Consider the following 15866-nt stretch of genomic DNA (forward strand, 5'->3'; position numbering starts at 1 on the left):
AACAGATATTTTGAATATCCATGAAAAATACTCTGAGCCTGTTTTAAATATTTGGGAGTCTGTTCCTAATATTGTGGCAAGGGGTGAATTAGGCAGATTTTCTCTTAAGGTAAATCAGAATGTGAACATAATTAAGGGTTAAAAATAATAAATTGTTCTAAGCCAATGGCTTTTGAAAATATAGCGTGGTCAGGCAGAGTCTTTTTTGTTTTGGGTTGTTCAAACTATGGTACTATGTAACCAAATAACACTTGTGTACAATCAACTTGAGAATGGGCCTCACTATATAAGTGTATTCCTTGACGAGTAAAATACAGTATTTGACTACTAGTGTGTGATAATACATGCATACAATGAGGTTTGATTTTATTTCACAACACAAAGACGCTATTGTGAGCACATAACACTGGAGGTACAGAAATACCATTGAATTTGTAGATCATAATGTCTAGTGATGTGTTTTATTGTAAATTTCATGTTTTCATTGACCAAATTTGCAAACAGCAAAACAAGCACACAAACTCCTTTGCCACCATGACCATAACATGAGATGCTCAGTAAAGCACATTCGTGACCAACTCATGTTATTCCGGGACAAGCTGAATAGCGACTCGTGACCCTCTTATGGCCATTTTTGAAACCGGGTTCCGTCTTAGCGCAAACGGGCATACCTAAAACAATTGTCAACTCGTTGCGTAATGGTTCACATATATTTCCCCATATATTATATATATTTTAGATGCAATTTAAAGCACATCGGGACATGCAGAATTATACAGTATGATTGACCACATTTAACTGTGTCTTGTGTATATTTTTAGATGTAAGACATACCGGTATGTTAAATCAACAATTGTTTCTGATGGATTCTTTGACGAAGAACTTGAAACATTCGCGCATTCTGATTGGTTTGTCGTATTTTTGCACATAACATTCATCGATAGGGGGACGAGTCTTCTTGCAGGTTACGGAAAGGGGCGAGTGGTGATGAATGAGTAAAGCAATGCCCATCTAAAGGGATGTAACTGCACGCTATATTGGATTGCATTATTCTTAGTATTGCAGCCTTTTTTAAAAATGGAAATATAACAAAAGGTGCAGCAGACTTGACAATGAGGCATCGGGGCCTTAGAACCAAGGCTTTGTTTTTTTTAAGCCTAAATATTGGTTGCGACTGTTGTCTCAAAATGATAATTTAGAACATGTTTATTTATATCAGTATGGTCTTGCTGAGAAAGGTTTTGATTGCTCGGCTCAAAGTTCAAATTTGATTGTTTTTGTGATATTTGGAATAGTCAGTGCCTCTAATATAATGAGATGTTTTTTATCAGAATTCAAATCAAGATGTATAGATATGGACAATCAGTTGTACCAACAGTCTCTATGTGGATATACTAGTTTGGATTTTTATGAATCAATTAAGATCAATGCAGGGTTTGAAAGTTATTTATCAGTTGTGAATATTCCAGCATACATACTAAGTCTGACACAGTTTTGATGTTCAGGTAATGGTTTCATGATATCACAAGGAAGAAAGTTACGTATTTCTATGTTGCATGATGTGAAAGATTATGTCCATTTTGTATAATCCGGTTTGATAACGGTGAAAGAAGTTACACCGAAAAACTTCACTATATGCAATAAACCAGAAGTTGTTATTCAGAAAGTTGTACCAATATGTAATGCAAACTAAATGAAGCAAGTCTACATTTTCCTCAGGTTCAGAGTCTATTATCATCTCCAAAAAACTAAAGTGAAATATGCATGAGGCATTGTATGCAGTCTAGAATCTTCAGTATGCATGTATAGCTATATCTGTCTTTATGTATTTCATTGCCTAAATCTTGACCTGACAGGGGGTCCTAATTAACTTATGCAAACACACATTGCAGCCTATGCTCCACTGTGACTATGATTAAGGCTGCATTGGAAAACACAAGAATTATTTCTTTTAGTGTCAATTATTTGCAACCACAGCTAGAGTTGTTGCTATACTGTCAGGAAAAAAGGCTTTCATTGTAATGCTCTGATAGCACCAGGCGATAATGTAGTTCCATTAGCTTTGTAAAACACATGATGTTTTTTAAAGGACAACCTCAGCTGATGAACTTCCTCGCAGACTCTTTTCACCACGGCGATGCAGTTCTTACACACAATGTTTGTATAGCACTCTCTGTATAGAAACATTTAGGACAAGTATGAGACAGTTGCCACTGTTTTCACCTACGTTCACAAGTTCTTCTGTAAAGAGGTTTGTCTCTATACATCCTCTCCACACATTATACAAATAGATACTTTTGAACTTGGAGACAAATTCAAATTCCTAGATAATCTTATTGGTGTTTCAGATACATTCTGCAATTTGGCCATCTTACTTCAAAAAAAGCATTGTGAAAATTAAGTTTTAAAAATATGTCTGTAAGAGTGGGTGAGTGAGTAGAGCAAGTGTAGCCCCAATGCAGATGTTATAAGTCTCAGAATCTCCCATCGCGCTGGGGCTCCTTTTTAATATAAATAGAGTTATTTGTTTCTATCAAAATTATATATATCTTTCGAGACTCAGCATTAGTCTACATATTGATTATCCAACTAGAATAGCAGAGGTTTGGAAAATTTTAATAGCTTTTTTGCAGATCATGTTCGTTCAGAATGCAGTCATCTATGTAAGACTGAAAGCTCACTCTCCCTTTGTGAAGGAGTGAGTGAGTTTGGTTTTATGCCACTTTTAGCAATATTCCAGCAATATCACTGCAGGGGACACTAGGCTAGGCTACCTGACCGCCCCCTTTGTGAAGGAACATTACCATAGATTTGTCACCAAAAAGTCACCTGGCTGAATGGTGAAACAGAGAACTTTAATTAAAGGAAGCCGCTGAAGAAACTGATGATTGAAAACTAGTGAAGTCCAAGATATTTTTATAATTTTACACTTATCCTGCATTACTCCATAATGCATTTACTGCTGTGGACTTTCATCTCAAAACTCTGATTCCCTCAGCCAATCATCGAATGTGAGGACAGCGGCAATCGACAAGTCTGTAGACGTGAAAACAGGAGTTAGGTTTACGGAGTGTCCAGGTACGACACAGCCACAGACGATAAACACCAGAGGGCGATGGTGTTGCGGCTGACTTTCGATTGCGAGGTCAGTGACTCCGGTACGAAGAGGCGTTGTTGTTGTCTCTGAGAGAGAGAGAGAGAGAGGGAGGAGGAAATGAGAAGGGCGTTTAATTCACTGACACGGGCGGCTGTGGCGAGTGCTTTGAGGAAGACCGTTTATTTCGTCAGATGGTATAACCACGCCGTGATGAGGTGCTCCAAAGGTGCGTTTCTCAGCAGGGTGAGAATGTTCTTCAAATCCCAAGCTCGTAGACAAAACTTTGCCTTCTGGTCTTCCAGCTGGAATGTGCAGAGCAAGGCTTGTAGTTCCAGGATTTTCGTCATACGCCGAACAGAGTTGAGAGCCACTAGGTAGGTCATGATGGTACTACCCTTGAGCCAACACTTGTGGCAGAGATAGAGAAGGAACTCGGCCAAGTACTGAGGTGATGCAGTGGCGGAGTCTTGATGTTTTTCTCTGAAGGACGATGTGACATCATGATGGCCTCGCCGTTCTGGCCGAGTATCCTTTAGCGTCTAACAATCTCTGTAGATGGACCAGACGTGTTGACATAATCTGTCTGAACACACAATGCCATTTAGAAAGATGTCAAAAGTAACAAATGTTATATTTGGCAAAGATAACACTTTCTTGGTAAAGTACAGATTCTCATACTTTTTGGGATTGAGTCCCGTCTGGGATTCGAACCCACACCGCCAGAGTAAGGTACCTCAACGCCAGCCAAAAAAGTTTGAGAATCTGTACTTTACCAAGAAAGTGTTATCTTTGCCAAATATAACATTTGTTACATAATCTGGTCTCGGATGTGGCAGCCTGCTGTGGGGATGAATTAGCAGGTTTGGACAGTCTGGGAGTGGCGACAGATCGGTATCGGCTATCTCTCTGAGGTTGATGAACCAGGCCCTCACCGGCCACCAGGGCAAGACCAAAGTCAGATTGAGGCTCAGCATCGACTTGATCTTTTGGATTACACTGGGAAGGAGTACAGTCGGCAGAAAAGTGTACGCTGAAGGCATCAACCGCCCAGGCCAAGGGATCTGGTACCGGCAAACAAGAGCGAAGGTGTCTGGGTGGAGCTTCCACTTTGTCTGGTTGGGATAGAGCGTCTGTCAGGATGTTGTGACAACCCGGTATGTGTTGGACCCGGAATTGGATCCCCAGATGATCCACCAGGTTAAAGAAGCAGAATGTCTGTTAAAAGATCGAGTGTGAGTGAGTCGTTCCTGGTTCCTAAGGCACCAGACGACAGTTATGTTGTCCGTCGAAATGGAGAGAACTGAAGGCGGAATGAGGGTGTCAACTCTGACTTCCTGAGGTTGATCTTCCATTCCAGTTGGTGGAGGAGACACAGGGTAAAGTCCCTGTGACGAAGTAGAGTGACCGTGTCCCAATGATTTAGGAGGCAGTCGAACTGAATATCCCCGGGTGGAGGAATGAGGCTATTGGCTTGATAAGGCGTGTGAATAGCCAGGGGCCCAAAGAAATTCCAAATGGGAAGACAGCCCATAAAGATGAAGCGGCGAAATTTCCGGTTGTCAGGACATGAAGATATGCGTCCTTGATATCCAGGCTGATGAGCGCACTGTGTGCCTGGATACGGGATCGCAGTAGCCTGAACGTGGTCTTCCTGAAGTAAGGTGGACGCTCCAGATAGCATTTGTTGAAAGCGGCGAGGTATCCTGCATACTGTATTTGGACAAGGAAGATTGTTGAGCAGAAGCCCTATGTTATGGCTGGGGCGTGTACAACCTCTATGGCCTCTTTGGCCAGCAGTGACGTGATGTTTTGTTGTAGGAGCTGCTGTTGGGTAGGGGGGTAGAAGTCTGCTATAGGGGACCATGTGAAAGGCAGGCCGTCTATAAGCGTCAACTTGTACCCCTGCCGGATGATGCTGGCAACATAGTCGATCCCCCAGGATCTCCCAAATTTTACAGAATCGACCCAGTCTCCCACCTGCTGGAGTGTCGACAACTTGGACAGCTGGGGATGGGAGGTCCCAGTCGTGTGTCTGGAATTTCACTTGGAGGTCTTGCAGCTGCCACTCCCTTACTTGGAGTGACCAAGGCAGGACTAGGACGATCTTGAGGACCTGCCTCTGCCTCGGATTCATCCTCAAAACGCCAGACTGGGACGGCTTGAGGGAGGCAGGCTGTGAGACTCCAGCCAGGGCCTGGAGGGCAGTCTAATCGTGGGCGAAGGCTGACACTAGGGCATAAGTTTTTGAGATTTGACCGTTGTAGAGGGCTGGAGATGACCAGGGTTGGCTTAGAAGGTCCCTCTTAAACTAGTGAGTTCTATGAGTGCAGCTCGCATATGAGAATGGCCCTAGTGGTCAATGCCTGAGAGAGCGATGAATCTCAGTTTCCTCATAGGCGAGTTTGTTATCTGAGACTCGCACAGAGGTGGAACGGTTGGACCTGGTCATTGGATGAAGGTCGATAGGACGAAGTTTCCTTCCGACGAGTTGATAGATACCCACTAGAGCGTCTCCTAGATCGGGGCGTCCGAAAGGACGAGTGACTGCCACTGTGACAAGATGATGTACTGGGAGAGTCCACAGAGTAATGAGAGGCAAACCGATGGATCCACTATCGGTGGAAGAGAGTGCGTCTGTATAGGCATCTGCATAGGCGCATGGATAGGCGCGTTCAGAGATGCAAGCGTCTGTATAGGTGCTGTCTGGTGGATAGACACTTGAATAGACGCTGGCATAGGCCCTGTAGGCAGCCCTTGTAACAGCGTCTGTATAGGCGCGAGGGCCATGGCTGAGGACGACACTGTGACCGATCGGGCTGTAGAGGCTGCCCGCTTAAGCTTCAGTGCTTGCTGCGTCTTGCGTTTCTTAGACACTCGGAGGTATTGTCTGAAAGCTGTGGGGGAAAGTGGGAGACAGTCTTAACATCTGGAAGACTGGAGGCATGGTGATGTACAATTTAGGCACAGTGATTTGGGATCCCTTGCCGACTTGGAACAAGATGGCATGTTATCTGCAATGAAGTAGAGTAAAATCACAATGTATCCCTGCCCGACTATGTCTGCTCTAATTTGTTTTCCCAGCTATGTTAGTTTATGTAAACAAGTTTATGAAGAACATAAAACAACACACATTTACAAACAATATAATTGCAATAGTACGACAATGATGAGTTACTAGGCATCAAAGAATACAGCACGTGAACCATGTAGACCGCGTGGCTACGAAAAATATTCAAGATGGCTACTAAAAACAACAAGACACCTGAGATTACGTTGGTGTTCTTTAAGAACACAAACAGGTGTCAAAACATTTATGCAATGCTTAAACATATAGGATGTATGAAGATACAAACTGTAAGCACAACACAAGTACAAGAATATCAACTCAAAGAAGCAAAACATGTGAGGGTATCAACAAGTTTAATGAGCAGATAAAAAAACAGGTCTTCACTCTTCAAGTGACAAAAGCATCTGTCACTCCGAGGATCTGTGAGACCACTTCCTTTTGTCACATGGGAGCTGTGTGATAGGGTTGGTCTCTCAGCTTGTTGAAACAACTTCTTCAAGCAAGATCTTCACACAGCTCTTTCTCTCTGTCAAGAACAAGCAGTAAATGCATTAACCCTTTCGCCCCGACTGCCCGATTTATCGGGCAGCATAAACCGTGTCCCAGTACCTGGCTGCCCGAAAAATCAGGCGGCTACGGTCCAAGCCCCACACACGTCTGCCCGATAAATCGGGCGGCACGACCGTGTTTACAAAATCGCTCTTTCTACTTCCTTTCTCGTGTGTAATCTCGTTCTAAATATGGAAACGAGATCTACACGTAATGACACGTCATTCGATGGAATTTCCCAGTCTTTTTGGCGCGAAAATCGCGAATGTCACCTGTTTTCGCGACAGGTATTTTTCTCGCTTGAATCGCAAATCGAGCGTAATGGCGGCCAACTACGATTCGGATAGCAATCAGATGACTAACAACGACTCTATCGGGAATAATAATGTGTTTGATTTGAATAATTTACGCGAAGATGAGAGGAAATTTCGCGAAGATTTTCACGGTTTCGACGAGGTTCCCCCCCCGCCAACTTTCAAGAATGGGAGTGGCAGAGGGACCACAACGGTGGAGACATGAGGGATTTTGAAGAGGCGACCGGACTCAAGAATATATATTGACACGGTGAGTGAAGTATCGTGCTATTGATTTTTTCCAAATGTTTTACAATGATTCTGTGTTCGAACAGATTATCAGTGCGACGAATGAGAATGCAGCCTACACGTGAACGAGCGATCACAACAACAACAAAGGTGAGTGGCATGACGTATCTCTTTTCTTTTTTTTTGAAATTTAATTTTCTGATCGCAATCCGAATTGTAGTTTGCCGGGTTTGTCGTATGTCCTTATATTTCGCTCAATTTGAATAAAATTTATTTCCATATTCATGTTTGTTTTCTTGTTTTTTACATCTTAATTTAAATTTTAGTAATTGTAATAATTATGTATTTATTAATTGATGTAATAAAGTACTGATTTAATTTATTATGCAATTGTAAATAGCAGTGTATTGTAAATTGTTATCACAACTTGTATATTTGCAGAACTTGAATTTACCATCTTTCCGGCCTTTTACAATCTTTCCCTCCTTTCAGATCAATCTGTGATATCTTCTCTGTGATGTCATTCTTATAGTAGCTGTGGTTCAATGTTCAGGTAATGTGATAAATTACTATTTAAAAACTTAAATACTTAATTTTTGTTTCAAATCCTGAAAAAGAACAAAATAAATCAAATATTTGTGTTTTTACCTGTGTTAACGAGTTTACCTGCGTTAACAAGTTTACCTGTGTTAACGAGTTTACCTAAGAGGCTGTAAGTGTATCATAAGTAATATGTGACATCAGTATAGAAAACAAAGTCAGTACCAAGAGTTGTAAAATTGTTTATTTGTTTACAGATGTGCATGAAGAGAATTTACCTGTAATACCTGGGATTACCTGTGCCGTCCAAGATGAAAAGACCACTGTGTTTTGTTTACCTTGTATCTGTGTTTTATTTTTGTGATTTTTAATACAATTTGAGCCAAAATTCATTATCTGTTTTCATTTCTTCAGTGTTTTCAAGTTTTATTTCACTTGTAAACACCTGTAATTAGAAAATAACAAAGGTTAGAGACAATAACAACAAAGAATATTACAGTATACTTAATCCTCTTTACAATGGTATATGATAAATGTATATTAAAAGCAAGTTTCTGGTAGAAAAAGTGCACCAAAAATGATAGTGTGATTTTCCAATAATACTGCCATGGAGGCCAGTGTGCAGGCCTTGTCAGTGTCAGGGACTGCAGTGTTTCAAGGGACATAACTCTGGGGCAGCCAGTGATGAAAGAGTTAAGGAGTAATGCAGGATAAGTAAAAAATATTTCCACTTTGTGAGTCGTGTACATTTCGTTTGTGTTTTGGGGGCACCAGAAAAATCCTGTAATAAAACCCTGGCATTAGCTGGAGACAGAATTCCAAGCTGCTAAGGCTTTAATTTTAGGTGCACTGCAGTTTCCAAGAGCTGGAGTAGAAACTGTCCGTGATAGTGGTTTCAGCCATCCTGCCACAGTAGGCTTAGTAATGTCTTTGTCTGACTGTCTTTTTAGGAATTAATGTTTGTTTGTTTGCTTGTTGTTTAACACCACACTCAGCAATATTCCATCTTAAAGACAGTGGTCTGTAAATAATCGTGTCTGGACCAGACAATCCAGTGATTATTATCATGAGCATCATATGCCAGCATATGCCTGATGTGTACAAAAGATTTCATAAAAAAAATATCGAATGGTCTTTGCTCAGAAATTGGTACATGAGGCAGGTTATATATCCCCTGCTGAACTAGGTTGGGGATAATGATGGCAAAGTTCTTATAGTTACCCTTTGTCCACATGTGCTTGTGCTTAAAGAATATATTTCCCAGCATACCCTACATCGCAGTCTATAGAGTGACCCCATGTATAAGGCGACCCCCCTGTACAAGCCTGCAAAATCAATGCTAATTTATATAACCTGTCTATAAAGCAAATCGGAATGAAGCACATCACAAGCACAAACACAATCCCTACATTGGCAATAAAAACATGTTTGTCTTCTGCAGAAAAATATTACATTGTTTCCCTTCAGTGATCAGGGAAACGAACAGAGATAAAAAAAAACAACTAGGCATGATCATTTACCGATTAAATTGTATTTCCTGTTCTGATAGGCATTGTTTTATATGCAGCGATTAAGATTACTGTGTGTATTTTCTTGTAAACTAAGCCTGAAGTAGCAATCAGCTGTACACACATTTCTCAGAATCTACCGGTGATTTGGTTAATAATTACCCAATAATATAACTTGAAAGAATTTTGATACAATAATCGAAAGATTTGAATCTGAAACTATTATTTTATTCGGTATAATTTATTCTAATATCATATTATTTTAGCAGTATTTTACTATATTTAACCATAAGCGTAGCACTTTAGTACAGCTGATCGCTATTGCCGGATATTTTTTCGTGTGGAACAATTTGACCAATCACCGACGATGCTTCCGCACTCGCCATAGTGAAAACTTTATGTTGACAAATAATAGTCAAACTACAACAAATATGACTTTCAGCGAGCCAAGTATGGCATTTATGATATATATATACGGCGATCGGACCAATTTTCTCCCGAAAAACTTAAAATATAACAACATTTATTTAGATTCTACATGTATAACATCCAGTCGTAAAATAATACAGACTACTTTGATTAATTTACACAAAGTATTTTTATTTTTTTACGCATGCAGTTTGAATCATCGTCCATGATCAGTGTTACATAGATCTACATGTCCCATGCCACTGTGAAATAATTGCGCCACTGTTCCATTCACTACCATCATTACGTAATGTGAACCTCAGCAAGGAATATCTGTACACCGCTCTTTCCTACACCGCGGGGTCAGTTTCTTGGACCCCAATGAGAGCGGTATATCCAGGGATCACTGTATATCCATTCTCTATCCACTAAAGTTCATTTTCAGGCGTCAATAGCGGTAATATGACCATGGTTGCTGTAAATAACGGTGAGTTGTGTGATATTCCGATCACTTCACATATGATACTGCCGAAATAAAAAGAAACAATATTGAATGAAATTTTGAATAAAATTAATAAAATAGATTACAAAGGTAGGTCCACATATATAATGAACTGTTTTTATACCCAGACAGTGTAATTACATGATTAGTTTGCGTACTTAATTACGGATTTGTTGACATGGTATTTCTAGTGTTACATGCTCACAGTAATATCTGTGTTGGGGGGAAAAACATCAAAACTCTTCAACCCTTTGTATAAGACGACCCTCCTTGAAAGCCCCCTAATTTGAGGTACGAAAACCTCGCCTTATACACAGCGATTTACAGTACTTCAATTTGGCATGTGATGGATGTAACCTGTTTCTACCCATTCAAGCCAGCCAATGATTCTAGACTTGATGAACAACACTGTATACCATACATAAACACCATACCTAAACTCTTGTCTTTATCATGTTTATTGCAAGATATTTTCCCAATAATTGCACATTTCTGTTATGTCCAAGAATCCATGACATGGTGACGTCAAAAACCTTCACTGAATAATCAAGCAGTTTAATGGGAGTAGGGTGGATAATAAGTGAGCAAGGTATATGATGATCCAATCCAAGCGATTGAGCTGCTGAAGGTCTACTCACCACTCCATCAATGTGCATAAAGCATTCCCCTCCACATGGTTCACTTCCATGCTTTCGATCTGCAGTTTTTCTACTCAGCATACTTGGAGTAGGATGATATGCTGTCGAAAATTTAAAAAACATGACAGTATTTTCATAATTTATGCGACAGAATTGAATTTTAGAAACACTATTTCCGAATACAAAGTTTCAACAATTTCAGGAGACAAAGAGCAGTGAAAAGAGCTAACCAAATGTGAAGGTCAAAACTCAAACAATGCCAAGACTCATGCCATGCTACTCTGCATGTCACGCTTTTAACTGCAAGCCAAATTTTAACTAGAGGTGTTTGCAGGTACTCACAAAAACAGAAGCAGTCCTATCCCCACCATTTCCTCTAAGTTAAAAGTCACAATGTACCACCATGTACTTAGAGACCTTGACCGTAATCAAGAATTACACATGTCTCAGGAATGTACATGTGAAATTACAACAGTAACTGGCAATAAATTATACAATCATGTTTCACAATAATGCTGACCTTTGACTGTCATTGCACCAACAATAGACCTTTAGTCTGTAGAGAGGTAACCATGCCTCAAAATTTGACAGTCACACAACCATGACTTACACAAAGCTGTCCTTACCCTTCAAAGTAGTGCTTCATCCTAGAAAAGGTATACACCAAGTTTATTGATAATGGCATAAATACTTTTTGAGAAAGTATAACCACAAACATTTTTTGTGAGTTTTTTCCTATTTTGTGAACTTGATTGTTTACGATTTCATGTCATGAGTCCCCAAAAGCTCCAGATCCATGTGGAATAAGACCCTTCTGCGATATCCTCTAATGTCAATATTTCTGCCACTAAGATTGAAAGTTGCCTCAAAAGTGGCTTGATCTTTGACATATGCAATTTATGTTTGATTTGGCATGATTTCTGAAGATGTAAAGTCCCTTGGCTATAGAGGTAAGCATGCCTCAGAAACTGACATTGATATACTCATGTTTTAGTAATCATTGAATGCTGACCATGACGGTTGACTAATACTGACCAAACCTTATCTAATCAGTCCCCATCATAGAGATGGAATATACATAGTTTAATGAAAGTGAAACCACAAACTTTCTTCTGAATCTTTTTTAATCTTGTGAGTTTGACCTTTGAACTTTTCACGACATGACGTGCTGAAAGATATTTCTAGAGCCAATTCGAAAAAGTCCATGGAAGAATTATCTCTACTGTCAATAATCTTTGTGTAATTGTCATTAGAAGAATATATTTTGGCGGTGGTCATCACCCCAAAACTAGAGAAGTCCTGATTGACAGAGCTGCTAACAATGACACATGCAGAAATGGCACACAGGAAAGTAAAGCACAAAAGTGATATTTCCAAAATAAGGACTCAGCACCAGAGGCCAACACATACATCATTTATTACACAATGACACAAGTATGTTTAAAATGGCCATTTCCTTCCAATCAGTGACATCATGACATAACAGCATGGAAATAGTATTTTCTCTTTTACAGAGAAGTGAGTGAAATAAGTACTGCAATTGTGTTGTTGGCTGAAACTGACAAAGTTAAGATCTTATTTTGATGACAACTTTCAGGACAAATGTCATAAGCCACGGCAGATGAATAAAAAAGCTGACAGGTCTGAACAACCGAACTTCAAAATTGCAGCATATTGCTTTTTATCATACAATGGGTAAGTTTCTCAGCAGGATAAAGCCAACTGATAAAAATAATATCTGTTGGGGTTACATGTGGATAGGGATGCAAATATCAACGGTCAAGTAGGAGTCTTTCAGTGTTTATAAACAAACTTGGTGTCACCCTTCGTCAATCGAGTCAGAATTAACCATCACAAATTTTGAAAAACTAAGGGGACAATTGCTATCATTATCAAAAGTATAGTCTAACATACTGAAAATCAGTATCTAACTGACGCAGCTTAGGTATTTTACAAGTTTTGTCAACTTTGGAGATATAAATTGCGAAAAAAGTTAACAAGGGCACTAGCCAAGCAGGATCAGTTGCCATATCTGTGCTTGTAGACCTCTGTGGCTTGGAAATTTTCCACAAATTAAAACTGTTGGGATTTAGCCGAAATATGTCCAAATGGTTTTGTTGCTGTGTGTACATCTGACAGCCCTTCCTAACGTTATGACAGGACAGGCCAACTATCAACAACGTCTGACTGTGGTCTGTGACGTCTCGTAGAATAGGGTTAGAGTAAGTTCCCTTTGATAAATGGCAGTTACTCTACTGGACAGACTGATGGATAGCCGCAAAAGGCAAGGAGAAACAATTTGTGTTGCATATACATAGTTACACCACTATATAAGAAACACATTGGCAACTGTCACTGTCCGACTGACACATCACTTACCTTCTGACGTAATATATACTAATGCCGTATTCCAGGAAAACTTGCAATGTGTAGGTAATGTTTGTGAGAGATGGGAAGAGATTTTTCAAGTACAGTATTGAAGAATGACATTATATGAAAAAGAGGTTATCATGCTTGTGTGTTTGGGGATGGTAAGTATCCTGTATTAGGACAAAAACACTACGTATGTAGCCTGCCAAGGCTTGCTAAACACAATGTTTATTCATCCCCAAACACTCACGTGATAACCCCTTATCCTTTACACTGGATACTGGCTAATGCTTTAATGAGCTGTCTAAATGATGTTTTGATGTGGGGATGGATGAGCAGTCGATACTGTGTTTTGTAAACTTTGAAAACAAATGGCTATAGAATTGTACTATTATTACTGCCACACAGAGAGGACGAGGAGAAGCAGGAGTTACTGTAGACCTATTGTGAAACATTTCATGATTTGTGTCCAGGAACCTTCATTTATGTTATACAAAGACTGGGATAGAAATCTTGAACTTACGATGAAGGAAGCAATCATATTTGAAACATCTGCGACAAAACAATGTGTGAAATGAATGCATTGTCTGCTCTCGGGGCACTGATTCAGCATTCACACCATCAATGTTGGGTGTACACTCCGGGGGTAGGCTGTTCGGGTCACTTGCTTCACACAGCTCTTTGTACCTGGAACAGAGGTAGTTCACAAGTTAACACAGTACGCAGCAGCACATTTTAATCTAATGACATTTTTATCAAGTACATGTACACTGGAAGAGTAGTTGTGTACCAATGGATCATGTGATCTGTTAACTCACTGTATACAAAAATCTAATTTATGAACATAACAAATAACAAAATATTAACCTGTATATATCTTCCTTGAACATTCAATGAAACATAATTGTGAGCAAAACGAGATTCGAACCCATGATCATAGATTTCTGGCTTAGCCAAGGGACACAACTGTGCACAGCTAATTAGGGTGCCTTAGATAAATGGGTCACTCTTGCCAAGTATTGAAGGACTGCATTGCAAAAGAAACATTTTTTTTATGACTGTAAATCTTGAAATTGACGCTAATGTGAATTTAATGCGAAAAATGCGAGTGGTCTTTGATTGCATTAATTAACTAAGTATTTATGTCTCCAAAATGACTATCAACAATAAGATGGCCTCACATCACAATTTGGATAGCGAAAATACTAAGTTGAATTTAAACACAAACACAGTTTATTGAGAAGCCGTTCAACAAGTATATAACAATGTCATTTAAAGAATAGGAATCACACAATGGGTATCCGGCGAGTTATCACTGCTAGGGTCAAGAGTTCTACCCACTCGTGTCAAGCTTGTTGACACCTTCTACGCATACCAAGTGAACTGTTGTTGGTTCAATTATTTTATTACCTTTGAACTTCCTTAATGCCAGTCAAAAGAGTAAACATATAAAAATATATATATATGCAAAAATAAGTGTGTCATGAACATGATGAAACTAGTGTGTATGTGTGTCACTTGCAGGTTTCTCACTACTTTCCTGCTCACAAAACTTTTCAGATTTACAGTAGTAAAGGTAACTGTGCCTTTGTTGGTAAGAAAATGAAAGCATAAATGCATTTGGAACTGGCTGTTGATATATCTTAAAGTAACTGTTTACTTCTGTAACATTGTGACATAGGTACACAACAAGGTTTGATTAGCTGATAAACCAAATACACATGTGCCGGTAAGAGACATGACATATTTCTATTTACATACGAAAGGTGTCCCTTACAGAGTGGTGATATTATATGAAAACACCTCTGTATTACGTCATCAAGAATTTCTGACAGCGTGCCCAAATGGATGTCGATAAATAACCGATCATCTAACCATTGACAACTTGTTTGATAGGCATTACTTAGAAATTGACGGGTGACAAGGTAGACAATTTTATGGATAACAACTCGGTATAGATTGACAACATTAACTATTGAAAATTATTTTGGCAACATCTGTCAACAATGGCTATTGTTTAGTGCAGATGATGGCACCTCAAAGATTTAGCTCGACAACTAAATTTTAAGAAAGAGCCTAATTTGGATTGTGAAAATTAAATCTGAACCCTACTGAAGCGCTCAACACCCTACAAAAATAGCAGGTCTGAGACTTTATGTTTCTGAGAGGATGGCATGTTAAACAACAAGCTTAGAACTTATCAAAATACAAATACAGTTGAGTCCTGTTATGTCAGACCTCCAGGACCGGGCTGTTACATCGAGATATCCAGACATTCGAGACAACGAGGCATGGACATCCAGACAGCAAGTAGCAGTAATCATGGTAATAAAAGATCAATAGCAATATGACTGCATTTTAGAACAATAAGAACACGAGAGACGTATGCGATGGCAAATTGAAACATATTTTGCAGGCAATGATCAATGACAATTGTGACAAATCATGTACAGTGTAATTACATGTATATATAGATTGTTTGATAGGCATTACTTAGAAGTTGACGGATGGCAAGATAGACACAATTTATGGATAACAACTTCTTTAATACAGTGGTCCCTTGCTACAACGCTACCAATGGGGTCCAAATAATTGGTGGGCGTTATAGACGATGAGGCGTTCAACCGAGGTCGAGGTGGGGGAGC

The 15866-nt window shown here is 39.5% G+C and overlaps 1 protein-coding gene and 1 long non-coding RNA gene across 2 annotated transcripts in view; one reads left to right on the plus strand and one right to left on the minus strand.

Annotated features, from left to right (window-relative positions):
• LOC124150131 (histone-lysine N-methyltransferase EZH2-like) overlaps window positions 1-15866 on the minus strand; it is a 200873-nt gene that overhangs the window by 124062 nt on the left and 60945 nt on the right. The window contains exons 7-8 of the mRNA XM_046522056.2: window positions 13745-13908; window positions 10852-10952 (exon numbers count right to left, since the gene is read on the minus strand). Of these exons, the coding sequence (XP_046378012.1) occupies window positions 10852-10952; window positions 13745-13908 (265 nt within the window). The remainder of the gene's footprint in view (window positions 1-10851; window positions 10953-13744; window positions 13909-15866) is intronic.
• Window positions 7103-8271, plus strand: LOC125372412. Its single transcript, XR_007218118.1, has 3 exons — window positions 7103-7405; window positions 7748-7808; window positions 8053-8271. It is a non-coding gene; the product is annotated as an uncharacterized LOC125372412 (long non-coding RNA).

The sequence above is a fragment of the Haliotis rufescens genome, unplaced genomic scaffold, assembly GCF_023055435.1.
Source record: "Haliotis rufescens isolate VD_foot unplaced genomic scaffold, xgHalRufe1.0.p SCAF_4, whole genome shotgun sequence".
Taxonomy (NCBI): domain Eukaryota; kingdom Metazoa; phylum Mollusca; class Gastropoda; order Lepetellida; family Haliotidae; genus Haliotis; species Haliotis rufescens.